Source organism: Vigna angularis, chromosome 8 (assembly GCF_016808095.1).
Source record: "Vigna angularis cultivar LongXiaoDou No.4 chromosome 8, ASM1680809v1, whole genome shotgun sequence".
Classification (NCBI taxonomy): domain Eukaryota; kingdom Viridiplantae; phylum Streptophyta; class Magnoliopsida; order Fabales; family Fabaceae; genus Vigna; species Vigna angularis.
The window spans coordinates 1,530,599-1,558,111 of NC_068977.1; the positions used below are offsets into that span (position 1 = coordinate 1,530,599).

Sequence of the window (27,513 nt, forward strand, 5' to 3'; positions counted from 1 at the left end):
GCAAAAGCACAACAATTTAGAGGCTTTTGCTTTTTGTTCCTTCATGCTTTATCGATTATATACAATGTTGAGAATACCTCTGTGTCGGTAAAAGATAACCTATTTTGACTCCCTCTCACACCTTTGTACTAATCATGTTTTTGTCACCTTCAACCATTGAGAGCATTGTATCATCCTTGCAAGTTATTATCTTTCTCCAGTTGTGTTGATATCATTATGCCATTGTATTATTTTGTGGTTTTCTCGTGGAGACTTCAAATTGAGTGGGTTTTTAAGTTTCAAAATTGTGTTAATATGAAAATCTTATGTGAATAAATGATTTTGGAAGTAGAAAAATGGATTTGATGTTCTAAATTGAACAATCCAGAAAGCTTTTACCTATTACGTGATTCAAAAAGCTTCTTGGAATGAGCTATCCAGAAGTACATGTGATGGTTATGTATAACAATCTAGAATGTCTCCCAAATTGAACAATCTAGATAGTTTTACAAATGGTTCTTTATACAATCTAGAATGGTCTCCCAAATTGAACAATCCAAATAGTCTTACAAAATTAGAAATTCAAAATGTATTTTTGGATTAAGCACTATATGATGCACTCTCATATTGATTAATTCAAAATTTATTGTTAATTCGAAATCCATTTAAAATTTTGAAGTTTAAAATGGATTTGTATTTTATAATTTTTTTATTTATTTGTGACACGAGGATAATGGGTGGTGTTTCTCAATCCAATGAATGTGAGAAAAACCTACTCTTTTAATACAAGATGTTTCTTCGTGCACTTCAAACCTTCTTTTGCACCTCTAAGTTGAAAATTTTGTCGTTAGATAAAAATATTATAAAAAATTAGGTAAGTAGTAATTATTGGTTACCAAATTGCATTTACTTCGACCTGTGTATTTACTTAAGTTTATTATTTCATCATTCTTCTTCTCTCACTCTCGTGGTGGGAGTTTTTGTGGTGGTGAGTTTTGCATTGCTCTTTTCATTAATCTTACTTCGTTCACTTCATCTTCTTTTTCATTTCATCTTATCTAGGAATAAGCATTTTTGTTTCTCATTTAATATATAGTTATTTCTACCACAGGATTTCAAATTATTTAGGAAACAAAACAAATTTCGAAATTCAATTTTGAAAATTACAAAACTTCAAAATTTAATTTAGGAATTCATGAAATTTAAAAATTTAATTAAGAAATTTACTGAATTTTGAAACTAACTAAATTTTGAAATTAATTGAATTTTAAAATTCGATTAAAAAAGTTATTGGATTTTGAAATTTGGTTTTGGAAGTTACTAAGTTTCAAAATCCGATTTAGAAAGTCATTGAATTTTGAAATCTGATTTAAGAAGTTGCTGAATTTCAAAATCCAATTAAGGTATTCATTGGATTTTGAAATCCAATTATGATAGTTAGCAGATTTTGAAATCCGATTGTAATAGTTAGTATATTTTGAAATTCGATTATGATAGTTAACAAATTTTGAAATCCAATTAAGATAGTTATTAGATTTCAAAATTTAGTTAAGAAAGTCACTGAATTTTAAAATTCGATGATACCATTAACTGAATTTCAAAATTTGATGAATTTGTTAAATTTTTCTTTTGTATTCTTTTAACCTTTTTTATTTTAATATTTTTTTCAAATTTATTTAACTTTTTGTTAATAATTTATTGAGATATTATTAACAAAGAAGTGAGGTATTTGATGGTGATGATATTATCTTATAGGTGATTATATTATAAAATAGAAGATTATTTTTTCATTTTGATAGATTAATAAGTAAATTTAAGTTTCATATCAGATTTCTATTCTTTCATCAATGAAATGTGCGAGAATGATTAAGCAAATAATTCTACAACTAATCAAATTTTTCTCCTATGCTCTTATGCTTTACTCAAATTTCTGGAAGCTCTCTAACTAAGGCATCTTAAGTCAAGTCAACTATCAAAATGTTGCTTAAGAATAGATAAAAATTTAATATTACATTGAATGCATTTCTATATTCATGTGTAAGCAAATGAATGCTTGAAGTGAAAATTCTTAACGAACAAAAAAGGTTTTGGAGTGACTCTTTTACCAGTTCTCTATTTAAAGAGTTGAAGAAAATAACAAAGTGATCAAGACTTGTCGATTTGCAATGTGATCCTCAAAGCTTTTTGTGTCCCTTTAATATTGAGAAGACCATTTTGTGTTCACATCGAAAATTACCACAATGTTTAAATCTTTTTTATTTGTTAAAAAACATGTTTCTCTATCTATTGAGCTAATCCTTACGATTTTTATATCACACCTTTTATTGTAAAATCCTTAGTCAGAAATGTCTGCATTCCAAAAACCACTAAGTATTAGATATAAATAACTGTTTCTAAATAATATTTAGGTTCATAAATAAAAGAATATTTGTATTCCAAATAATACTTGGATTTTAAGAATTTCGAGTAGTCATTCATAAAAGTGTATCTAAAAAGTGTTGAAGAGAAAACACTGATAGCATAGCATTCTGCATCTGATCATGTAATGCAGAATCAAAGTGATATGCCATGAATGAATAGTGAGTTTTCTTGTGTGGATGAATCAAAGTGATTGATAAAGAATATGATTGCTTACACTGTTATCTGAAAATGATTGTTCCAAACATGTTTGCCTCCTGGCCCCACAAGTTCCACACTGTCCATTCTATAATGTCGGCCCCACATGAATTATTACACGTGTCAATCTTCTATTGGTCACTACTTCATTCAAATTACATACAAAATTTTAATAATATCACTATTTAACAATTCAATTTAGCTTTACTTAAATTTAAAACAGATCAATTATTATAATATAGTTTTTTTTACTATAGTTTATTTTTCTCCTTTCATGATAATTAGTTTAAGAGTATAATTAAAAAAATGTCATTTTTTAAATTAAAAAGAAATGATAGATAAAAGAATTGAAGAAGTAGTTGATAGTAATAAATAAATTGAATACAAAAGATAGTATCTCTTAATTAGGGTTTGATTTGCATACATTTCATAAATGAGTTTTGAAAGATATTTTATTAGAGGTTAAAGGTAAGTGAGGGTCATCATACGAGAAAACCATGAAAGTGACCATAATCATTACTTAGAAACTAGCCAACTATTGTGTGCCACCCACATGTTCTCAATCTTTTCTTCTTCTTCTATAAACCAATTTTGATTATTAAATAGATTTTTGAAAATTATTAGAATCAAATAATTGATATTCATAATATAAAAGACTAATAATTTTATTTCCATGATTGACATTAAAATCTAGTCTAATAGATAATGTTAACCACAAAAAATCAAACACTTGATTCCAAAGGAAATGAAACTCGTGTACTTAGATATTTTAATGCTCATTTCCATATTGAATAATTAATATAAGTATCTTTAACCTTTGTCCATTAAAAAAAGCTAAAGTGGTCACCTTTGATTAATAGTATATACCATGCATATCCAATTTAAAGAATATTTTCACTATTGAATTTATTCAACCATACTTTTATTTTGAAGTTACTTTTGTTATCTTAACAAGTTTTTTTAAGTAAAAAAACAAAAAAATTCTTACTCTCATAATCAAAATTCATGAAATCTTAGACCTATCAGCTAAATTTATTTCTTAAAAAATTAATCCAACAATTCATAAAAGCCAAATGATTTTAAAATGGCTATAAATTTGTCAAATGTGTTTATTTAATAATGGCGTCAAAATCTAATTTTTCTTTCAAAATTAATAAGAATAATAAAAAAGGTTCTAAAAATTGGGTTTAATGAGTATTTTAAAAATATGTATTTAATTTAGATTATAAATAAGTATAAATTATTCGTAATAAATGTAAAAACTAGTCATTTATATTAATATATATATATATATATATATTAATTTTTATAACTTTATACTATATATTAATATATTATTTTGGTTTAAACACTGTTTTTTCTTTATATTTGTTTGAAATTTTCAATTCAATCATTAGATTTTGAATCGTTTCAATTGAATATTTTTTGAAAATGTGTAACAAATAGATCCAAATTGTTAATTTTGTCTAAATAGTTAACAAAGGTGTATAATAGACATGGTGATGTGATTTTTTTTTATCATGTGAAATTTAATTTTGGTTATTGAAAGAGATCTTGGTAAAAGAAGCCATGAATAGGAAGAAGACAAAGAACAGTTTGATCTGCAAAATTAGCATGGTTAAGGACAAGGAAAAGGTTGAGGAGGTCAACAATTTTGCAATATAAAAAAAAGAACTTGACAAGTTTGTTGAATAGCAAGAACTCGACAAGATTGTCAAGTAGCAAAAAGAACTCAACAAGATTATGGAGTAGCAAAGAGAACTTAGAAAGTTTGTCAATTAATAAGGAAAGATCTGCTAGACATATGAACCAGTTGGTGAGGTTGGTAAGATATGTAGATAGACCAGACGACAAGGTGGAGGATATGAAGAACTCAACAAGAGAGCTAAGTAGTACGGTGAACTCGGTAGAACAACTAAGCAATATGGATAGGCCGACCAGACAATTGGATATCCTGGAGAGGTGCTTGGACAACTCGTATAGCTTAAAGGAGCATGTAGAGAGCTTAGAGGAGAATGTAGAGAGCTCGGTGGAGCCTAAGGTAAGCTCGTTAAGCAACAAATTTGGAAATGTGTGGCAAATATGCTCGAGTTATGGATTGGAAGATGAAGGTCAAGGAGGAATTGAGCGAGTAAATGAACAACTCAAATAGCTCAATAAAGCATGTAAAGAGCTCGATAGAGTATGTTGATAGCTTGGTACAGAGCCCGAGTAACCGGATGGATAATCTAAATAGTCTAGATAGCCTTGATAGCTCGGTAGAGTGAGTGAACAACTCAAAAGGAGCTTAGCATGTTGGTGTGAAGTGGTTGTGGTCTATTATTTCAAAAGGAGAACAATATATTTGTAAGTACCCAACTACAAGAAGCTCATAAATCAAAATTAGAAGCTAAAAAACCAAAAGCATTAGCAAATTCATTTTGATGTAATCATTAAGTCCATTTGCTGGAGTTCCATTTTTTTTTGGTATACAATGCAATTTGAATTGGTGGACTAATATGGATTGTTTGTGGATCTATAACAATTTCTTTTTACCTTTAATGGATTATAAATACAATGTTTTAACAAGTAATGAAATTATCGCAATAATTCAAAAACATTACATTAATGACTTCAACTTTTTACAACACATCATAGAGTTTTCAATAAAATTGATATTACAATTATATTAATTACACATACAACAAACATTATCCCTATTAGCACCTTCAACCATTTTTTCAACATAAAACATATTTATCTAAAATCGACATTTTCATCGTTTCACCATCCATTTTTTTCATCTTCACCATAGTTTCATCCCTTTCTTTATTCTTAAGACTTTCTTCAATTCCTTGTTTACTACACCACTAGAAATAATTGCAACCAACTAATTCTCCACACTCACTTTGTTCAACAAAACAATAACATTTATGGTTTTTAATAACAAAGAAAAAATAGTCAGTTTTGCTTTCATGGATCTTATCTTGAACTTAGGATAACCTCATAATTATTTTCCCTTATTCTTTGGGGTTTTAGTAGTTCTCAAGATTGCATTGTCACCATAGTAGTAAATGAGTTTTGCACCCAACCTCCTCGCCCTACCACCACGAAAAGACATGCTACCATTTTACATCTCTCAACCATTACATGTGCCAGACGAACAAGAATAAGAGTGAGACATACCTCAGTTGAATAATCGATAATGGAGAAGACAACCTCTTCTTTCAAAGCTTGCACCTTTAAATGTTAGAGCAAAGAAAACAATTTTTCAAAAGAGGATATTAAACATGTAGCTACATTGAATTATGAAATCAAATGACACATAATCCATTCAATATTACAACTCGTCAAGTATTTATGACGTTTTAGTAAAGTGATCTATTTATTACACATTTGAAAAAAATGATCTATTTATTACACATTTAAAAAAAGGACTTAATTGAGACTACTCAAAATATGAAGATGGAATTGAGATTTTAAAAAATATGAAAACCAACAAAGAATTTGAATTCATTATTTTCTATATTTTTGTAGATATAAGTTTCTTTTATTCTTATGAAGATTGTTGTACTTATTTATTTTTAAGCTTAAATATTATCATTTATTTTAATGTGAAATTTATGTATATTTTGGATGTGAAAATGTTTCACTCTACTTTTTAGTTTTAGAAATTTATGATGCTATATTTTTTTAGTATTATTTTATAAACTATATTATCGATTTGATCATAGTTCATAATTGAACACTACTTATTAAGTTTAATAATCCATTCATGTTTAAAAAGATAGATTACTATATACCATAAATGAAATTAATTATGAATATATTTTTATTTACTTTCTTTAAAGACAAGTTTATGGTAGTTACTCTAATTTAACACCATATTCTATAATTTACATACCACAAATAGCAAAAAGTATACATTATTTACAACCACAGAAGCAAAAAAAGAATAGAAAATAACCTAAAATGACCATTAAAAAAATACACAAAATAAAACATTTAAAAAGTGAATTGAAAGTTAGCTATACAGATGACATTATTGTTTGAAATAAAATTAAAATAAGTAGGAATAATACAAGAGACATTATATATATATATATATATATATATATATATATATATATATATATATATATATATATATATATATATATATATATATACATAAATTATAACTATACAAGTGACACCATTATTGTTTGAAAAAGTGGTAAGGAGTGCTTCACGCATCATGGTTTATGGAGGAAAATGAAGTGTTCATAAAAACCATAATTTTCTTGCAAAAACAAAAACAAGAAACAAGAAAAAATTGGCTTTTATTGGGGGAAACTACATTAAGATAAGAATGCCTTTATTTTAATATAACTCACACATTCCCATTTTATATATAGAAAAATAGCATGAACTATACTAACATTTAATTTTGTTTTAAAATGATTAATCTATTTTTTTAATAGAGACTAATTGTCCTCGGAATAACATAACATTGTTCCTCAAAAAAATAGTAATTATATGGATTATATGAACTTCTTGTATTGTATATACTTTATTAACTTTTATGATAATAGGGTGTATAGAAATTTAGAATTGTTTGTTATTGTTAGTGTTAATTGTTTTTAGTTCCTTCCTTTTGGATCGGATCTGAGACAGGGTGTTTCACTATTGTCAGTGGTGTGTTCAAAGACTCCCCAAAGTTACTTCACTCTGTGTTTCATCTTCTTCTTCTTCCCTTTCTTCAACAACATGCTTGTTCTGCTGTTCTTCCACCGTCCATGAATGAATGAAAAAAAAGACTCTTTTACTCTTCATTCACATTGCCTGATCAGGTTCTCCTTCTCTTTCTCTCTCTGCCTTTTTCTTGTTTTATTTTCGTGATCACTTTAACCACTGTTTCCCATGCTTTTTTTTTATGGGAGAGTTTTTTTTTATCACTGTATGCAGTAGAATCAAAGAAAGCTCAAGGGGTTTCTAAAGAATCAAACTTTTCAACCTTGGGGTGTTTTAGTCTAATGCATTACTGGTGACTTTGATGAGGTTCCTTCGTACATCATGTTTTGGTCTTTTTTGTTGCCAAGTATAAACAAAAGGAGCATGGGGTTTTTGGGAAATTCGGAAAACCGAAAATTTAACGAACTGAATTTTCTTGAGGCTTAATGAAGAGTCCTTTAAAAGTTTGCAGTCTGTGATTCTTTCTTTTGGGTCACGAGTAAGGTGTCTGAATTTTGAAGGTTTTTTTTCCTTTGGGGTTTACTAAATTGATTATGCTCAGTTAGACGTTTTCTGTTGATTCATTGCGTCTGAAATGGCTCTCTCACAGATTCTCTAAATGTTTTTCTTTTCTAATTTCATTACATGAGTCATGTATGTTGATTGATGTCCTTTATCTTATTTATTTGCTGATTCTTTTCTTAAATGTCCATTTTATAGACATTTTTGTAGGAGATTCTGTTATTAAGAGCTCTTTGAATGAGTACATGCTGGTAATTCAGTGTGCTGAGTTGGATTTTTAAGCCTGTTCAGATACCCTTCATGGAGTCTCCTGTTAATGGAGTTGATTCCTTGTCAGAGGTTCAGAATTCAGTTTCTGAGGTAAATCATGACCGTCTTTCATCTGGGCCTCCCCTACCTTCTCGGCCTCCCCTGAGAGCATCTAGAAACTATGATGGTGGTCATGAAACTAAGATCATCCACCATCAAAACAGTCCTGTAATTAATCAAAAGCATTCCCACGAAGAGGGCAATAACTTGAAGAAAGAAGGGTTGGCGACAAAATTGTCCAGCAAGCAGCCACCACTTGATGATTCCAAGGGTTTTGAGTCAAGTGGTGTGTTAGTGTTAGAATCCGAGAGGAAAGGAACAGTTGATAATCATGCAAAGAGCCACTGTCAGCCAGAGGCTACATTCTGCCAAAGTCCTCAGAATAGTTTCTATTCAGCCACTGTCTACTCAGAAGCCAAAGGAAGTTTCACCAACACTGAAGTCAGTGAATGTGCTAGTGTTGACAAATCATGTGAAAGTGAAGAAGTGGCGAATTCCAGTGATTTTAATGAGAGCAGGAAGACAAGCATATGTAGAGCAAGTACTGGCAGTGATGCTAGTGATGAGAGCAGCACCACTAGTTTGAGCAGTGTTTTGTATAAACCTCACAAGGCAAATGACATAAGATGGGAGGCTATTCAAGCTGTTCGAATCAGAGATGGGATGTTGGAAATGAAGCATTTCAGGTTGTTGAAGAAATTGGGGTGTGGAGACATAGGGAGTGTGTATCTGGCTGAACTGAGTGGCACAAGAACTTCTTTTGCCATGAAGGTCATGAACAAGACCGAGCTGGCGAACCGCAAGAAGCTCCTGAGGGCTCAGACAGAGAGAGAGATATTAGAGTCCTTAGATCATCCTTTTCTACCTACATTGTATACTCACTTTGAGACAGAAACATTTTCCTGCTTGGTAATGGAGTTCTGCCCTGGTGGGGACCTGCATGCGCTCAGGCAAAGACAACCAGGGAAGTATTTTTCAGAGCATGCAGTCAGGTTAGCAATTCCTTTTCAATTTGACTCTTGCTATTGTATCCTATATAACAGGAAGAGACATGTACAACATTTTAGGATCAAGTGAACTCGATATCAGCTAGGTATATGTTCCTTGGATTTATGAACTTTAGTATTTCATGTCATCATGAGCCAGGAGTGAAACTGTTGTTAGTCTTGAAAGAAAACTCTATTCTTTCCTTGGGAAGAAAAAGCTTTTCACCACCTTGAGGTTTCATTGTATAAATGACAAGAAAATCTACCAGATTGTAATTCTTGTCCATTGTCATCAATATGACCCCTGGAATTTCTATGTAGCCAACCCCCAGCATCCTGTGAAAATTTTCATGGCTTTTCTACCCTGTTTGACCATGTCAGACTAACTGTTAAACATACCACTTGCACATTCTCTACGTTTTCCTTTTCTGCCTTAATGATTGGTCAATTTACCTTAGTTCTCTGCTTATTCTTTTTCCGTCATTGTGACATTCTGATTCTCTTTGAGTTTGATTTAATCCACTGTTGTTTTAATCAGTGAAAGTGTCTACATTATCTTTCAAATCATGTGTTACTACATTAATAAAACTTAAAAGGGGATCATTTGAAGCTCTCGTAATAAAGTAGCAATACATGATTAGACTTGTGTAAAAAAGTTTATATTAGCAGCAGATAGAAATTTTATTCTTTCTATGAACAATGTTACTGTGATCTTACAGAGTGTGATTTCCTCTCTCATTTTCTATCCAAGCCTGGTGAATACTATGAATAGCTTCTCTCCACCCTCAACACTTTCTTAACTAGTGTTTTACTTGTTAAAAATATCAGTTTTTGGTATTTTCTTCAGCAAGTATCGATTTGGCCTTTTTTATATCATGTTTGGTGGAAACCACTCCTTGTTACTCCAACCCAATTTCTGACAGATAGATTAAGATTTCTGGTATATTATCTTCTAGTTATCTGCGTAGGAGGCTTGAACTTTGACAATGATGTATGATGCATCTTGATTTATTTGTCTGAATAATTCAATAAATGTACTGTCACTTGCTTAACTTACTTTCTTGATTTTTAGGTTTTATGTGGCAGAAGTTCTCCTTGCTTTGGAGTACTTGCACATGCTAGGGATCATTTACAGAGACCTGAAACCTGAGAATGTGTTGGTGAGAGAAGATGGGCACATAATGCTTTCAGACTTTGATCTCTCTCTAAGGTGCACTGTCAGTCCAACTCTAGTGAAGTCATCAAACAACTTGGAGACCAAAAGCTCAGGATACTGCGTTCAGCCTTCCTGCATCGAGCCGACATGCGTGATGCAGCCGGACTGCATCCGGCCGTCGTGTTTCACACCGCGCTTTCTATCCAGAAAATCCAAGAAAGACAAAAAGTCTAAACCAAAGAATGATGTGCACAACCAGGTGACCCCTCTTCCTGAGCTAATTGCCGAGCCAACAAATGCAAGATCAATGTCCTTTGTTGGAACACACGAGTACTTGGCCCCAGAGATCATCAAGGGTGAAGGGCATGGAAGTGCTGTGGACTGGTGGACATTTGGGATATTCCTGTATGAGCTTCTGTTTGGTAGAACACCATTCAAAGGTCCTGCAAACCGTGCAACTCTGTTCAATGTAATTGGTGAGCCTCTAAGGTTTCCAGAATCTCCAACTGTTAGCTTTGCTGCCAGAGATTTGATCAGAGGGTTGCTTGTGAAGGAGCCTCAGCATCGTCTCGCCTATAGGCGTGGTGCCACAGAGATCAAACAACATCCATTCTTTCAGAATGTTAACTGGGCACTCATCCGTTGTGCAAATCCTCCAGAGGTGCCAAGGCAGGTTATGAATCTTCCTCAAACGGAAAAGGACCTTGGTGTGAAGCCTTCTGGTAATTATTTAGATATTGATTTCTTCTGATACTCATCTCATGTCACTGTTTCTTCTTCTTTGGACCAGTTTCCATTTTCCATCTCTCATTTCTGGTGTTTCATGTTTCTCTGTCCTTTCCATAAAAGGATCCAATGTTTTCAACTACATTGTTGTTCATCAGCACTTTTAACTGTTGTAAGAAATTTCAAAACGCCGTATATTCAGTAACAACTTTCTCTTCTCTTGTTTACTTCTCCTTTCAACACACCAAATATCAATATGTGAACAGAATCGAATTATAGCTACCCAATTACGTCTACTCACTAATAAAGCTTTAAAAATTTAAACTTTGATCAAACACGGTCAGAAATTTGCATCGCCTAACCCATTGTGGTGCGTGTAGACTCGCATTTCCAGAAGAACACGCTGTCATCATTTAGTTTTTTATTCTTTGGATTGCGTCAGTTGCTAATTAATTAGTTCTGCAAAAGAATAGGTCAAGTAAACGCATGATTGTTATTTATTGAAAGCGTTGTTCAATTCTCTTGATGATTAAAAAGAAAAACTTTGAGAGAAATTTCAGGGTTTTTTTATCATAAAGAAGTCTGAAGTTTTTACCTTTGACTGGTAAGTTGAGCTAAAATTGTGAAATTTCAGTCTTGATCTAACTGCCATTCTCGCGCCTCTGTAGTTTCCAAATCCATCACCCCCACGCGCGCCTTCAGCAAAAAATTTATTTGTATGGGTTTTTTTTTAAAGGATTAAATGAAAAAAATAATTTTAGAATTTTTACAAATTAATTTAAAAATAAACTTTTGACTTTTTGAAGCTAAGCGCGTGGGTGGTGCAGATTGAAGAATGCACGCTTTGAGTCATTTTCTTCATTGCGTACGTCTTTAAGAGTGAACGTTTCGCATGCGCAGTGCGCACCCATGCCATTAGCTTATATATTACTCGGAGCCAGAATCTGTAACGCTCCCATTTTCTCTCGCTGTAACCGACACTTCTCTCTCATGGCTTCTTCCGCTGCTGTCGTTGACGATGCCAAGAGCGGCTTCTCTCGCCCGGAGATGTACAAGGAGAACCTCGCCGGCACCGTCGACGCTTACGACCGCCACGTGTTCCTCTGCTACAAGAACCATAGCGTCTGGCCGCCTCGCATCGAGGCCTCGGAGGCCGATCCCCTTCCCAAACGCCTCGCCAGTGTCTGGAAAGCTCGCAAAAACGACATCGCCGTCAAGGTTTGGTTTCTGTTTTTTAATTTGCTGCATCGATTTGAAGTTTGATCAATTCGGAATCGGATCGTGAATTATTTGAGGTTGTGATTTGGATTGATTTTGAAGTTGTTTGTTGCGTGTGCGGCAGACGAAAATCACGGTGTGCGAGGCGCGTGAGGAGGCCGGTTTCGCCGACGGTGACGTGTTGATTTTCCCTGACATGATCAAATACAAGTATGCCAAAATCTACCACCGCTTCATTTCGTTTTTTTTGAATTGGTTATTCGTTATGAAATTACTGGTTAAAATTAAAGTTTAAAAATGAAAAATGAAATATTTTAGATAAATAAAATTTAAATAATTTGTTTATGACAAAATTGAACCCATTTTTCTTGAAATTCTTTTGAAAGAAATTCATATTTTTTCTGGTTTTAAAGGAATATCTTTATATCGAAATAAAATAATAATTATAGTTATTTATATTTATACTTGTATATTTTTACAGCATATTTATATTTATATTAAAATCACTTTTAAATATTATAAGTTAAACTGAACAAAACACTGTCATATTTAGCATAGTGTGAGGGAAAGTAAATGTAATTACTTCTAATTTCTTTTTTATTTTCAAAACAAGTCAATGGTAAAACTAGGTATATTTTTATTTAGTATAATCTTTTTCTATAATTGTTTCAATTCAAATTTAATTTTGAAATCAGAATAATCAATTAATGTAAAACTAAACAACTAAAAATTTATTTGACATCACATTAGGTAATAATAATAATTATATGAAACTAAACAGTGTATTAAGTTTACAATAAATATAACAATGGTCTATCAAGGGAAACTAGTTTCCATCTCTTAAGAAGCGCATGTAAACATTTTGGTGCTTAAAGTTATTGTTTGCATATGGAGTATTATACTCATACCAAAACGTGTTTACCTTTAATACTAGTTTTTTAACTTTGAGAAAGTTTTATTGTTGTTTGATTGAAAGGGGTTTGGAGGAATCAAATGTGGATGGTTTTTTTGATGATGTGATAGTGAGTGGTAAAGAGTGGAGTAGTGGTGGAGAGAAGAGTGTGTTGAGGGGTTCGCATATTTTTGTGTGTGCTCATGGAAGTCGTGATGTTCGGTGCGGTGTTTGTGGGCCAGTTCTATTGGATAAGCTCAACGAGGAAATTCAGCTGAGGGGATTGAAGGATCAGATATCTGTTGTGGCTTGTTCTCATGTTGGGGGTCATAAGTATGCTGGGAATGTCATCATATTCTGTCCAGGACCAGATGGAAAGATCACGGGTCATTGGTCAGTTTTCACTCTTCTATATGTTTCGGCCATTCCCTTTCATATATATCACTTTTATTTTAAAGTCTCAATAATTTATAATAAGTAATGAGATATTAAATGACAGTATTTTAGTTTAATAATTTACTCTAAATCCTCTTCGCAAATTCGTAAGATCATTAATTGGAGGATGTAATATTACTTTTATTTTAAATGTCTCAATATTTTACATCTATTCAAGGCTTTTTTTAATTAGTGCACACTAACTTAATGTATCGGTAAATATAGAATGGAGATAATATTTTCTAATTTTAATGGAAAATGGTCTTTTGAGTAAACTTATTATGAGTGAATGTACGGCAAACGATAATTTTTTTATCATTTAAAACATTGTTATATATTTTCAAGAAATTTTTTGTATTTAAAATACATATAAGTATACTTTTTAAACGATAACTGAAATTGTTAAGGAAGTATAGTTCAGTTAGTTGAATATGATGTGTCTAATTCAATTGGTTTAATATAATAGGTGAGTTATGTAAATATTCTTCTTTATTAAATTTCGCAGTAAAAAGTTAAAAAAAATGGTTGAAGTTAACATGTTTATGAAATATATAGACAAACGGATGCATTTTAACGTTGCTAGTCTCATTGATGCGCTTAATTAATTTCAGGTACGGCTATGTTACTCCGGATGACGTGCCTGTCTTGTTGGACCGACAAATTGCTAAAGGAGAGGTCATACAAAAACTTTGGAGGTTGGTACTTTTTGTTTTATTCTCTATCTTCTATGAAATTGGTAATATGAATTAGTTACATTTTGCTTTTAAAGACAAAAGTATAAAATAAAATAAAACAAAAATACATTCTTAAGATTCATAAACTACCCTTCTATTGGTTATTGGACTATGGAGTGTGGAATTATCAAGATATCAATGTTAATTTCTGGATGGCTGGGGACAATGTCGTCTTGCTTCCGGTGATTAGATTAAATATATATATCATAGTTGTATCCTATTAATGAAACCGAATCTCCAATTTGTTTCTTCTACGCAAATTGAAAACAAGTTATTATCTTCTTAATAAATTTGCAGCTAATCGAATCTCTCGTTTTCAGTCCCGCATATAAATAAGTCAACAGGTAAATCATAATTATTAATAAATAAACCTCAAAATTCATTTATGAAGTGTCTTTTCTCTCCTCGGTCTTGAAGTCAAAATTTATAGAAGTAATCTTTCATGTACTAACAATCATGTTAAACAGTCTTCTAGATAATTAAAAAGCTCTTTAAGTTAGTTTCTAGATACTACATACATGAACATAAAATAATAAGGTTATTCTTCCACTTAACTAACTAGTTTGTGGCTAATATTAAAAAAATTAAGAATAATATGAAGATTAGATTATAATCATTACATTAAGATAAAAATGATTAAAAAACTTATACTATACATTTATACAAAGATAATCTTATGATATTTAATACTTGTATTCAGATAATTTAATTACTTTAAAGAATACTTTGAAGAGGGCAATGGAGGATCGAATCGGTGTTTTATTGCATAGTTAATTCAGTGTTTATTTGCTATGATTCTAATTCTGATTCGTCAGTTACAATTCATCAATATGGCTTGTTTCCTTTCCTGTTATGGTCCTGTCTGATCGAATCATAAGCGCTTTTGCATCTAACTTCACTACTTAGATTCATAGCCGAAGGAAAACGAGATTATTTGGTTGTTGATGTGATTTATTTCATTTTGTAATGGAAGATGATTAGCTTTGTTTACGTGACATTGTTTCAGGGGCCAAATGGGACCAACTGTTGCCGAAATCAAGGTAGCAGATGACCGCAAACTTGCTAATGGAGATGATAATGGCAAGGCCAGTCTGAGCAACAACGAAAATGTGGGAGGATGCTGTCAAGGTGCTAATGGGGTTTCTTGCTGCCAAAGTGCAAGTTTTGAGCAAAACAAAGACAATGATAATAAAACCGGAGAAGCTTATAAAAGGCAGAGGAGCAATATAAGTTGTAGTTGGCCTTTACTACAGAAGCGTGATATTCTTACAGCTACTGGTATACTTGGAGCTTTGGCAGCTGTTGCTATAGCTTACAGATTTTACAGAAGGTCAAGCTGAAATTCGCTTTATTCTCAAGTTTGCTGTTGCTAATCATGAAGACTTCACCTTCTGTTTTTACTTTACGCTACTTCTTCTCCAGTAAATTAATAGTTTTTACTTCATTGGTTTTGTTATCTTCATTAGAAGAAAGAAAAACACCCACAGAATCAGTCACTCTTGCACTTTCTTCATAAAAATTTAGGTTCCACGCAAATTTTGAACACCCGTCATTATTTACAATTTTAGAACTATTTATAGAATTTTGGTTCAGTAAATTTCTCTACATTCTTTTTGTTTTTTAAATTATGTCTATTGGCTTATCATATAAGTTAATATATTGGCATATGGATGTTATTTACTAATATTTCAATGATTGTTTTCATCAAGAATTAACTACGACATTGTCAAGCGGGCTCAAAATTGAAAAGTTGGATAGTACGAAAATTTTTCGCACAAGTTTCGCATTTTGTTTTATAGTTATTTAATTTCTTAATTAACCAATAGAATACCAGCACTGTGAATTACTCTTGAATTTCAGTATCCCTACATTAAAAGTTTAAACTACAACCTTTAAAGCACTCCGTCACCTCTTTAGTTCATTGGGGGATTTAAGTCTTGACCGAAGAGTGAAGACCCCACATGATTCTACGGATCATGTATAAATCTTTATTTGTTTCGCTTTTTCCAAAGTGAGAAACAAAACCCCACGACATTGTTTGCTGAGTTGGTCAGTCGTTAACAAATAAAAAAGCAACACCAAATCCTAAACTCTAATCGAATTCAAACTTAATGTTTGTAACCCGGAACAAGTAAAGTTAGAATCCAAGAATACCTAGCAATCGACACAATCAAAACCAAACACGAAACATACTAAAACCGAACCAATTTTATATACACAACAATGCTGTCAATTCTACATTGGTTTACTAATATCTTTTCAGCAATGAAGTTCATGTCAAAAACATAATTAATGCCAATAAGTTAGAAAGAAGAAAAAAAAAGTAGTGATGTAACGCAAGAAAAGATTAAGCATGGAGCTTTGCAATCATCTCCTCTACCAGCCTCAAAGTAGTATCTGCCAATTCCTCTCCTTCTGCTTCAATTTCATCCATTATCCTTTCTATAAGCTCATGATCAATCTGTTTACATCTTGAGCTATAATTGGAGCAGTCCCTCAGAAGCAACAACAGTTCTCGAGCCATGGATTTGGCTCTCCATGTTCCATCCACACTCAACTGAAGCAACCCTGGCATCACTCCCTCTGTCAAAATCAACCCTCTATATTTCTCTCTGCAGCTCTGGCATACAAGGAGAAGTATACACACTGCATACTCTTTGCTCAGTGAAGATCCATCTTCTATAGTCTCAACCAGTATCCTGATTGCTCCAATAGTACTAGAAACCTCACATAATGCACTCTCTGATGAAGACACAAGGTTTTCTAGCAACCCAATTGCTTTCTCAACCAATGGAGATGATTTTACTGAGGTGTGGATCAGTTCAAGCAAGGAGAGCATAACCCCAGAAGACACAATCAGTGGAACAATCTCTTTGCACGTTGTAAGATTCTGCAGAGTAGCAATAGCATCAAGCTGAGACTGAGTGCTATAATTGCTGTTGTTTACAAACCCAACCAAGATTTGAACAGCCCCAGAAGAAGCAATTGCTACCTTATTTGCTTTGCAAGAAGAGAGAGTAAGCATGGCTGCCAAAGTCAAGTCTGCTGCTCTCTGGCTATCACAATGGAGGAGACTCAGCAGAACTGGCAAACTTCCATATTTGATGATCCGAATCTTGTTTCTGTAAAATTTTTGGAAAAGTTGTGTACCATTAAGCAAACTTTTGAAGGAATTCGTACAACAGAAGGAGTTTATTTGATCCTTTGATTTTTATACATACATTACTTTTAGGTAAAGAAATATGATGACACAATTTATCATTAACAAATGGCAAGCTTTGTTTGTTACCAAGAACATATTCCTTAGCCCCACTACCAGAAATCCAATCATGGGGGTGATAAAAAGTTCAAACTTTTTAATTGCTCCAATTCAATGTTAAGTTTTCTATGCTTTATTGTTAACCCTTTGCAATGGACACATTATTTTTGTTAACCCTCTGTTCTCTTGAAGACTCTCAACTCAGAGTGTTTAAGAATTCATCAGGGTGATAACAGAACTCGGAGTTAAAAATTACAGATACTGTAGACTGTAAGAAGAAACGGGAGAAGTTTACAATGAAATGATGAACTAACCTCTCAGAGCCAAAGGAAAGACTGAGCAAAGCACACAGAGCAGCTTCTATTGCTTCATAGTTTTCAGAATGAAGCATGGAAATAAGAGGAACCATGACTCTACTTTCTTCCAACTTGTGCCTCTGCTTACTGCTTAATCTGCAAAGCTCCAAAGCTGCTTGAATTTGAGATTCTCCGTCACCATTCCAAAGACTTTCCACAACCTCTTTTTCCATTGGAGCTCTCTCTCAGTTTCTTCCTTTGCCGTGTGTCAATGTTGTGGTAATTGTAGCATCGAGATTGGTTGCTTGAAGAGGTAAAGCTAAGCTTTTGAGGGTATTCCAATCCGTTGTTTCAGCAAGAAGCAACATACAATTCTTTTGGTCAGCTTTTGCATTTTTCTTTTATCTTGGTGTGTGTTTTGTTGTTGGGTAGTGATAAAAAACAACATTGATTCCTAAGAATGAATCTTTAACTTTCCTTATATGGAAGCAAACGCAGTGAGCTTTTGGTGGGTTCTATATTTTTGGTCAATTTTCTACTGATTTTGTGCTTCTGCTTTAATGCTATAGGTTTGCTTATAGCTGAGACTAGGACTCTGGAAAGAACATAAACTATATGTTAATCAATAACTCTTCTGAATCACCTTCACAACATTGCTTCTTCTTATTCTTTTCTTCAATCATGGCACCAAACTCCTTTTGACCATTGCTACTGCTAAGCCACCAATACCTGAAAAAAGAATGATAACTTCATAAGCAAAGTACAAAATGGAAAAGGAAAAATTAAAAAATGATTTTCAAATCACAACAATTAAATGAAAAGATACCATGCTTTATTAAGAAAAAAATTAACACCAAAAATAAATCCTATTAAAAATGGTTTTTATAATCAAATTTGAATCTTAGCCTTGATTACATGCATTCATGTTCTTACTATTTTAAGATCAATATTTCTAATGGAAAGAAGTTATTGTGTTATTCTCTGTACTTTCATATTATCATGTATAATCTCGATTATTGAGACTGTGTCATGTTTAACAATATTATGTGAGAGGATATTTTTAAATTAGAAAAAAATCATATTAATTCTCGTAATCGATGAGATTACATAAGAAATAATTGATGAGAAAAATAACTATTTTAATAAAATTAAATGGGTAATTTGTTAAGAAGATTTAATGGAATGTATTGCATCCGGATTTTAAAAGAAATTTTCCCGTAAAAATAAGTTATGTAGTTTTTAAAAGATTTTATTGCATTGTAATGTTTCTTTTTAATGATTTTTTATGACTTTTATAATTAATATTTATAGAATTTTCAAAATATGAAATTTGAAATTATTTTATGGATCTACAATAATTAAAAGGATTTATTGCATTTAAAAATATATCATAAGTATCTATTTATTTACCTTTTGAAAGTGAAATGCATCTGATCAATCTATTATTATACAAATTACATAAATTACATAAATAAAAGTACATTTTAGTATAGGTAATGTTAGTACTTTTGTAAGCCATCAAAGAAACAAACAAATGTTTATAAAATTTTTTATTTATTTATTCTTTTTCTTTGAATTTGTCAATTCCCTTAGAAACTATTTCGTGTGTTCCTTTTCAGTGTCACATTTTTAATGATTTTTTTATAAGAATCATTAAAATTTTTAGGCAATTTCATTTCAATCTTTATTTTTTTAACTTAATATTAATTACTTTACATATATACATTTATTGTGATGTTAAAATGGTAATAGTAAATAAAATATTTTATTACAGTTAAGAAAACTTATTACATTTTCTTTATTTATTAAAAATATCCTTAAACCACGCTTAAAAATAATGAAGGAAGTAATTATCATAAGATAATAATAGTAGTCATAAACTAACATACACAAATAGAAAAGTAAAATAATAATAATTAGAATTAGTAAAAAAAATGACAAATAAATAAGAAAAATATATATAAATGTCGTTCGGTAAGAAGTTCACATAAGTCAACCATCATCTTCACTCCACCCAATATTCAAAAGCTATTTCGTCTGTGTGTAAAATATTGATAATTCGAAATAGTAAAAAAAAATGACAAATAAATAAGAAAAACATATATTGATGCAGTTTGGTAAGAAGTTCAAATAGGTCAACCAACACACTACTTTCATCTCCACCAAATACGCACAGGCATTTCGTGTGTATGTATGTGCGTGTGAATGTGTGCATGTGCGTGTGTGCATCTGCGTGTGCTTGTGTGTGTTTGCGTGTGTCCATGTGCGTGCGTGTGTGCATGTGTGTGTGCGTGTGTGTGCATGCATGCGGGAGTGCGTACGTGTGAGTATGTGTGTGTGCGTGCGTGCGTGTGAGCGTGTGTGTGTGCGTGCTAATGCGTGTGCACCTGCATGTACACATGCGCGTGCACGTCCGTGCCTTAACGAATGTGTGTGTGTGCGTGACGTGGGTGCGTGTGTGTGTGCGTATGCATGTGTGCATGTATGTAGGCGTCGGTGCGTGTGTGTATGTTTGGGTGCCTACATGTGTGCATGTGCGTGGGTGTGTGTGTGTGTGTGTGTGTGTGTGTGTGTGTGTGTGTGAATAGGTGTGGGTGTGTGCGCGTGGGTGTAGGTGTGTGTGGGTGTGCGTGTGCAATTATGCCCGTAAGGGCGTGTGCGCGCGAGTACATATGTGCGTGTGTGGGGGTGTGGCGGTGTGTGGGTGTGTGTGTGTGTGTGAGTTTGGGTGCGTGTGGGTGTGAGTGTGTGTGTGTGTGTGCTTGTACGCTTGTGCACATGTGCACGTGTGTACGTGTGCGCGGGCACGTGTGTGCGTGTGTGGGTGGAGGTGTGTGGGTGTGTGTGCACGTGTGAGGGTGTGCGTGTGTGTGTGCGTGCATGTGGGTGTGCGTGTGTAGGCGTGTTTGATTTTGTATGTGTGTGTATGTGAGTGTGTGTGTGTGTGCATGTATGCGTGTAAGTGTGTGTTTCTGCGTGTGTGTATGTGTGTGTGTATGTATGTGTGTAAGTTTGCTTGTGTGCGCCTGTGTGGGTGTTCATGTGCGTGTGTCTGTGCACGCTTGCGTGTGTGCTTGCATGTGTGTGTGTGTGTTTCTATGCCCTCGTCTGCAAGTGTTCTTGCGTGTCTGTCTGCGTGCGTATGTGTGTGCGTGTGTGTGGGTGGGTGAGTGGGTGTGTGTGTGTGTATGTGTGTGGGTGGGTAGGTGCACGTGTGTGTTTATGTGTGTGGGTGTGTAGGTGTTTGGGTGTGTGTACGTATGTGCATGTGTGTGCGTATGTGTGTGTTTGTTTGGGTGGGTGGGTAGGTGTATGTGCATGTGCGTTCCTGTGTGTGTGCGTGTGCGTTCCTGTGTGTGTGTGTGTACTTGTGTGTATCTTTGTATGTGTGTGTGTATCTCTGCGTGTGTGTGCGTATGTGTGTGTTTGTTTGGGTGGGTGGGTAGGTGTATGTGCGTGTGCGTTCCTGTGTGTGTGTGTGTACTCTTGTGTGTCTTTGTATGTGTGTGTGTGTCTATCTCTGTGTGTTTGTGCGCGCGTGTGTGTGTGGGATTTTGTGTGTGTGTGTGTGGGGGGGGGGGAGATTTTGTGTGTGTGTGTGTGTGTGTTTCTATGTGAGTGTATGTGTGTGCATGTATGCTTGTGAGTGTCTGTTTGTGCGTGTCTGTATGTGTGTGTGTGTGTGTGCTAACGCGTGTGCGTGTCCACGTGCATGTAGACATGCGAATGCACGCGCGCACCTTAACGAGTGTGTGCGTGTGCGTGTGTGTATGTGTGCATGTTCGTGTGTGTGCATAAGTGTGTGCGTATGCGTGGCCGTGGGTGTCTGTGTGTGTGCATGTGCATATGTGCATGTGTGTATGTGCCAGTGCGTGTGTGTATGTTTGTGCGCCTACATGTGTGCATGTGCGTGCGTAGGTGTGGGTGTGTGCGTGTGTGCTTGTGCAATTATGCCCATATGATTGTGTGCAGTTGTGCTCGCGAGCACATATGTGCGTGTGTGTGAGTGTGTGTGTGTGTGTTTGTATGCTTGTGCACATGTGCACATGTGTGCGTGTGTGCGTGTGTGGGTGGTTGTGTGTGTGTGAGTTTGGGTGTGTGTGAATGTAAGTGTGTGTGTGTGTGTATGCTTGTGCACATGTGCCCGTGTGCGCGTATGCGTGTGCGCGGGCATGTGTGTGCGTGTGTGGGTGGGGGTCTGTGGGTGTGTGTCTATGTATGTGCACCTATGAGGGTATGGGTGTGTGTGTTTGTGTGCGTGCATGTGTGTGTGCATGTTTGCGTGTGAGTGTGCGTTTCTGCGTAAGCGTGTATCTGTGTGTGCATTCGTGTGTGTACGTGTGCAAGCGTGTGTGTGTATGAGTGTTTGTGCAGGTGTGTGTGTGTGGGTGTGTGTGCAAGTGTATGTGTATGTGTGTGGGATTGTGTGTTTGTGTGGGTGTTCGTGTTATGCGTGTGTGTGTGCGCGTGGGTGCATGGGTGCGTGTGTGCATGAGTGCGTGTGTTTTTGTGTCTATGTGTGTGGATGTGGGTGTGAGTGTGTGTGTGCGTGTGTTTGTGTCTGTGTGTGTGTGGGGGGGGGGGGGGGGGGGGGGGGGGGGGGAGGTGCGGGGGTTGGGTATGTGGGAGGGTGGGTGAACATGTGTGTGTGTGTGGGTATGTGATGTGTGTACGCGTGTGTGCGTAAGTGAGTGTGAGTGTAAGTGTATTTATGTGTGTATGATTTTGTGTGTGTGTTGTTTTGTGTGTGCATGTATGCTTGTGAGTGTCCGTTTGTGCGTGTGCGTGTGTGTATGTGTGCATGTAAGCGTGTGTGTGTGCTTATGTGTGTCTTTGTGCGTGTACGTGTGCAAGCATGTGTGCGGGTCGTTGTGCTTGTTATGCGTGAGTGTGTGTGTGCATGCGGGTGTGTGTGTGTGGGCGTGGGTACATGTGTATGTGGGTGGGTGTGTGTCTGGGTGGGTGTGGGTGTGTGGGTGTATGTGTGAACGTGGGTGAGTATGTGTGAGAGTGGGTGGGCGGATGTGTGTGTGTGTCTGTGGGTGGGCAGATGGGTGTGTGTACGTGTGTGTGTGCATGTGTATGTGTATGGGTGTTGGTGCGTGTGAGTCTGTGGACATGTGCATCTGTGTCGGTGTGTGCATGGGCGTTCGTAGGTGTGGGTGTGTGTGCATGGGGTGTGTGTGCATGGGGTGTGTGTGTGTGCGTGGGTGTGGGTGAGTGTGCGCGTGTGCGGTTGTGCCCGTATGTGGGGGTGTGTGTGCAAGTGTGAGGGTGTGTGTGTGTGCGTGCATGTGGGTGTGCGTGTGTAGGCGTGTTTGATTTTGTATGTGTGTGTGTATGTGAGTTTGTGTATGTGTGTGTGCATGTATGCGTGTAAGTGTGTGTTTCTGCGTGTGTGTATGTGTGTCTGTATGTATGTGTGTAAGTTTGCTTGTGTGCGCCTAGGTGGGTGTGCATGTGCGTGTGTCTGTGCACGCTTGCGTGTGTGCTTGCATGTGTGTGTGTGTGTGTGCGAGTGTGTGTGTGTTTCTGTGCGCTCGTCTGCAAGTGTTCTTGCGTGTCTGTCATCGTGCGTATGTGTGTGCGTGTGTGTGGGTGGGTGAGTGGGTGTGTGTGTGTGTGTGTGTGGGTGGGTGAGTGTGTGGGTGGGTAGGTGCACGTGTGTGTTTGTGTGTGTGGGTGTGTAGGTGTTTGGGTGTGGGTACGTGTGTGCATGTGTGTGCGTATGTGTGTGTTGGTTTGGGTGGGTGGTTAGGTGTATGTGCGTGTGCGTTCCTGTGTGTGTGCGTGTGCGTTCCTGTGTGTGTGTACTTGTGTGTATCTTTGTATGTGTGTGTGTATCTCTGCGTGTGTGTGCGTATATGTGTGTTGTTTGGGTGGGTGGGTAGGTGTATGTGCGTGTGCGTTCCTGTGTGTGTGCGTGTGCGTTCCTGTGTGTGTGTGTGTGTACTCTTGTGTGTCTTTGTATGTGTGTGTGTGTATCTCTGTGTGTTTGTGCGCGTGTGTGTGGGATTTTGTGTGTGTGTGTGGGGGGGGGGGGGGGGAGATTTTGTGTGTGTGTGTGTTTCTGTGTGAGTGTATGTGTGTGCATGTATGCTTGTGAGTGTCTGTTTGTGCGTGTCTGTATGTGTGTGTGTGTGCTAACGCGTGTGCGTGTCCGCGTGCATGTAGACATGCGTGTGCACGCGCGCGCCTTAACGAGTGTGTGCGTGTGCGTGTGTGCATGTGTGCATGTTCGTGTGTGTGCATGTTCGTGTGTGTGCATAAGTGTGTGCGTATGCGTGGCCGTGGGTGTCTGTGTGTGTGCATGTGCATATGTGCATGTGTGTATGTGCCGGTGCGTGTGTGTATATTTATGCGCCTACATGTGTGCATGTGCGTAGGTGTGTGCGTGCGTAGGTGTGGGTGTGGGTGTGTGTGCGTGTGTGCTTGTGCAATTATGCCCGTATGAGCGTGTGCACTTGTGCTCGTGAGCACATATGTGCGTGTGTGTGAGTGTGAGTGTGTGTGCTTGTATGCTTGTGCACATGTGCGCATGTGTGCGTGTGTGCGTGTGTGGGTGGTTGTGTGTGTGTGGGTTTGGGTGTGTGTGAATGTAAGTGTGTGTGTGTGTATGCTTGTGCAAATGTGCCCGTGTGCGCGTATGCGTGTGCGCGGGCATGTGTGTGCGTGTGTGGGTGGGGGTCTGTGGGTGTGTGTTTATGTATGTGCACCTATGAGGGTATGGGTGTGTGTGTTTGTGTGCGTGCATGTGTAGGCGTGTTTGATTTTGTATGTGTCTGTGTGTGTGCATGTTTGCGTGTGAGTATGCGTTTCTGCATGTGCGTGTATCTGTGTGTGCATTCGTGTGTGTACGTGTGCAAGCGTGTGTGTGTATGAGTGTTTGTGCAGGTGTGTGTGTGTGGGTGTGGGTGCAGGTGTATGTGTGTGTGTGTGAGACTGTGTGTTTGTGTGGGTGTTCGTGTTATGCGTGTGTGTGCGCACGTGGGTGCATGAGTGCGTGTGTTTTTGTGTCTATGTGTTTGGATGTGTGTGTGAGTGTGTGTGCGTGTGTTTTTGTCTGTGTGTGTGGGGGGGGGGTGCGGGGGTTGGGTATGTGGGAGGGTGGGTGAACGTGTGTGTGTGTGGGTATGTGATGTGTGTACGCTTGTGTGCGTATGTGAGTGTGAGTGTATGTGTATTTATGTCTGTATGATTTTGTGTGTGTGTTGTTGTGTGTGTGCATGTATGCTTGTGAGTTTCCGTTTGTGTGTGTGCGTGTGTGCTTATGTGTGTTTGTGTGCGTGTACGTGTGCAAGCATGTGTGTGGGTAGGTGTGCTTGTTATGCGTGTGTGTGAGTGTGTGTGTGCATGCGGGTGCGTGTGTGTGGGCGTGGGTACGTGTGTATGTGGGTGGGTGTGTGTGTGGGTGTGTGTGTGAACGTGGGTGAGTATGTGTGAGAGTGGGTGGGCGGATGTGTGTGTGTGTCTGTGGGCAGGCAGATGGATGTGTGTACGTGTGTGTGTGTATGTGTATGTGTATGGGTGTTGGTGCGTGTGAGTGTGTGGACATGTGCATGTGTGTCGGTGTGTGCATGGGCGTTCGTGGGTGTGGGTGTGTGTGCATGGGGTGTGTGTGTGCGTGGGTGTGGGTGAGTGTGCGCGTGTGCGGTTGTGCCCGTATGGGTATGTACGCGTGGACACTTATGTGCGTATGGACGTGTGTGGGGGCTTGTGTGTGTGGGTATATGTGTGTGTGTGCGTGTGTTTGTAGGTGCGTGTGTGGGTATTTGTATGTGTGGGTATGTAGATGTGTGGGATGCTTGTGTGTGTGTGTGCGTGTGTGTATGTGTGTGCTTTTGTGTGTGTGTATGTGTGATTTTGTGTGTGATTTTGTTTGTGTGTATGTGCGCATCTATGCTTGTGAGTGTGCGTTTGTGTGTGTGCATGTATGCATTTGAGTGTGCTTGTGTGTGCCTATGTGCGTATGCGTGTGTACATGGGCATTCGTGTGTGTGCGTACGTGTGCAAGTGTGTGTGTGTACGGGTGTGTGTGTGTGCAGGTGTGTGTAGGTGTGGGTGTGGGTGCGTGCGTGTGTGTGTATTTGTGTGTGTGGGTGTGTGTGTGTGCATGTGTGGTGGGTGGCTGTGTTTGTGTGTGTGTGTGTGTTAGTGGGTGTGTGTGTGTGTGTTAGTGGGTGTGTGTGTGAGTGTACGTGTGTGTGTGTGGGTGTTTGTATGTGTGTGTGTTTGTGCATATGTGTGTGTGTATGCACGTCGGTGCGTGTGTGTGCGTGGGCGCGTACATGTGTGACGGCGAGTGCGTGGGTGCGCATGTGCGTATGTGTGTGAATTTGCGTGTTTGTGTGCGTGTGTACGTGTGGGTAAGTATGTGTGTGCGTTTTTGTATGTGCTTGTGTGTGTGCATGCGTGTTTGTATGTGCTTGTGTGTGTGCATGCGTGTTTGCATGCATATGTGCGTGCCTGTGTGTGTGTGGGTGCGTAGGTGTTTGTGTGTGCGTAGGTGTTTGTGTGTACGTTTTTTTTTCGTGCGTGGGTGTGTATGTGTGTGTGTGTGTGTGGGTGTGTGTGTGTGGGTGGGGGGTGGGTGGGAATGCGTCTGTGTGTATGTGTGGGTGTGTGTGTGTGTGTTTGTGCGTGTGTATGTGTGATTTTGTGTGTGTGTTTGTGCGTGTGTATGTGTGTGCGTGTGGGTGCGTGTGCGTATGTGCTTGCATGTGTTCGTGCGTGTCTGCATGCGTATGTGCGTGCGTGTGTGTATGTGCGTGCCTGTGTGTGTGTGTGTGTGGGTAGGTAGGTGTGTGTGTGTGCGTGCACCTGTGTGTGTATGTATGTGTGTGGGTGTGTGTGCGAGTGTGTGTGTGTGGGTGTGTATGTGCTTTTATGTGTCTGTATGTGTGATTTTGTGTCTGTTTTGTTTGTGTGCATGTATGCTTGTGAGTGTGCGTTTGTGTGTGTGCATGTATGATTTTGAGTGTGCATGTGTTAGTGTGTGTGGGTGTGTGTGCTTGGGTGCGTGCATGCATGTGTGTGTGTGTCTTGGGGCATGCGCGCGTCTGTGTGTGTGTTTGTACGTGTGTGTGTATGTGGGTGTGGGTGTGTGTGCGTGTGTGTGTGTACGTGTGTGCGTGCATGTGTGATTTTGTGTGTATGTGCGTTTGTGTGTCTGTGTGTATGTATGCGTGTGAATGTGTGTGTGCGTGTGTGTGTGCATGTATGTGTGCATGTATGTGTCTGAGTGTGCTTATGTGTGCCTGTGTGCGTGTACATGTGTACGTGTGCATGTGTGTGTGTGTGTGTTTTTGTGTGTGTATATGTGTGGTTGTGTGTGTGGATGTGTGGGTGCGCATGCGTGTGTGTTTGCGTGTGTGTGTGTTTGCGTGTGTGTGTGGGTGTGTGCGTTTGTATGTGTTTGCGTGGGTTCCTGTTTGTGTGTTCGTGGATGCTTGAGTACTTGAGAGTGCGTGGGTGGGTGTGTGTCTTCCTGTACGCAAGGTAAAATAATAATAATTACAATTAGTTAAAAAAATTAAACAAATAAATAACAAAAGCATATATTCATATTCTTTGTTGTACCAGGGGGTGCCGGACGCCGTACGGAAGGACGCCCACATAGACGGCGCCATATGTACTGATAGTGGACGTCTACCCAAAGTAGAACGTCCGCCCAAGACTTGACGTCCGCGCAAG

General features: G+C 37.3%; 2 protein-coding genes and 1 long non-coding RNA gene across 3 annotated transcripts; 1 reads left to right on the plus strand and 2 right to left on the minus strand.

The window, feature by feature from the left end:
• Positions 1–7,178: 7,178 nt before the first annotated feature.
• Positions 7,179–11,718, minus strand: LOC128193449 (uncharacterized). The gene is made up of 2 exons (XR_008244671.1): positions 11,582–11,718; positions 7,179–11,445 (listed from the first exon to the last, which is right to left on the minus strand). It is a non-coding gene; the product is annotated as an uncharacterized LOC128193449 (long non-coding RNA).
• LOC108345632 (altered inheritance of mitochondria protein 32) lies at positions 11,487–15,862 on the plus strand. The gene is made up of 5 exons (XM_017584265.2): positions 11,487–12,204; positions 12,329–12,414; positions 13,181–13,489; positions 14,143–14,226; positions 15,272–15,862. The coding sequence occupies exons 1-5, from the start codon at positions 11,896–11,898 to the stop codon at positions 15,603–15,605; spliced, it is 1,122 nt and encodes a 373-aa protein (XP_017439754.1). The 5' UTR covers positions 11,487–11,895; the 3' UTR covers positions 15,606–15,862.
• A 309-nt stretch (positions 15,863–16,171) lies between these two features.
• Positions 16,172–18,277, minus strand: LOC108345360 (uncharacterized). Its single transcript, XM_017583958.2, has 2 exons — positions 17,839–18,277; positions 16,172–17,387 (listed from the first exon to the last, which is right to left on the minus strand). The coding sequence occupies exons 1-2, from the start codon at positions 18,051–18,053 to the stop codon at positions 16,613–16,615; spliced, it is 990 nt and encodes a 329-aa protein (XP_017439447.1). The 5' UTR covers positions 18,054–18,277; the 3' UTR covers positions 16,172–16,612.
• Positions 18,278–27,513: the final 9,236 nt, after the last annotated feature.

Bases quoted from the DNA above. Each gene is read 5' to 3' on its own strand.
- LOC108345632 (XM_017584265.2), top strand. From the start codon at position 11,896: ATGCCATTAGCTTATATATTACTCGGAGCCAGAATCTGTAACGCTCCC. The intron at 12,205-12,328 runs GTTTGGTTTCTG...CGTGTGCGGCAG, and splicing joins AAAACGACATCGCCGTCAAG to ACGAAAATCACGGTGTGCGA. The intron at 12,415-13,180 runs GTATGCCAAAAT...TTTGATTGAAAG, and splicing joins CCTGACATGATCAAATACAA to GGGTTTGGAGGAATCAAATG.
- LOC108345360 (XM_017583958.2), bottom strand. From the start codon at position 18,053: ATGGAAAAAGAGGTTGTGGAAAGTCTTTGGAATGGTGACGGAGAATCT. The intron at 17,388-17,838 runs GTTAGTTCATCA...AAAATTTTACAG, and splicing joins CTTTCCTTTGGCTCTGAGAG to AAACAAGATTCGGATCATCA.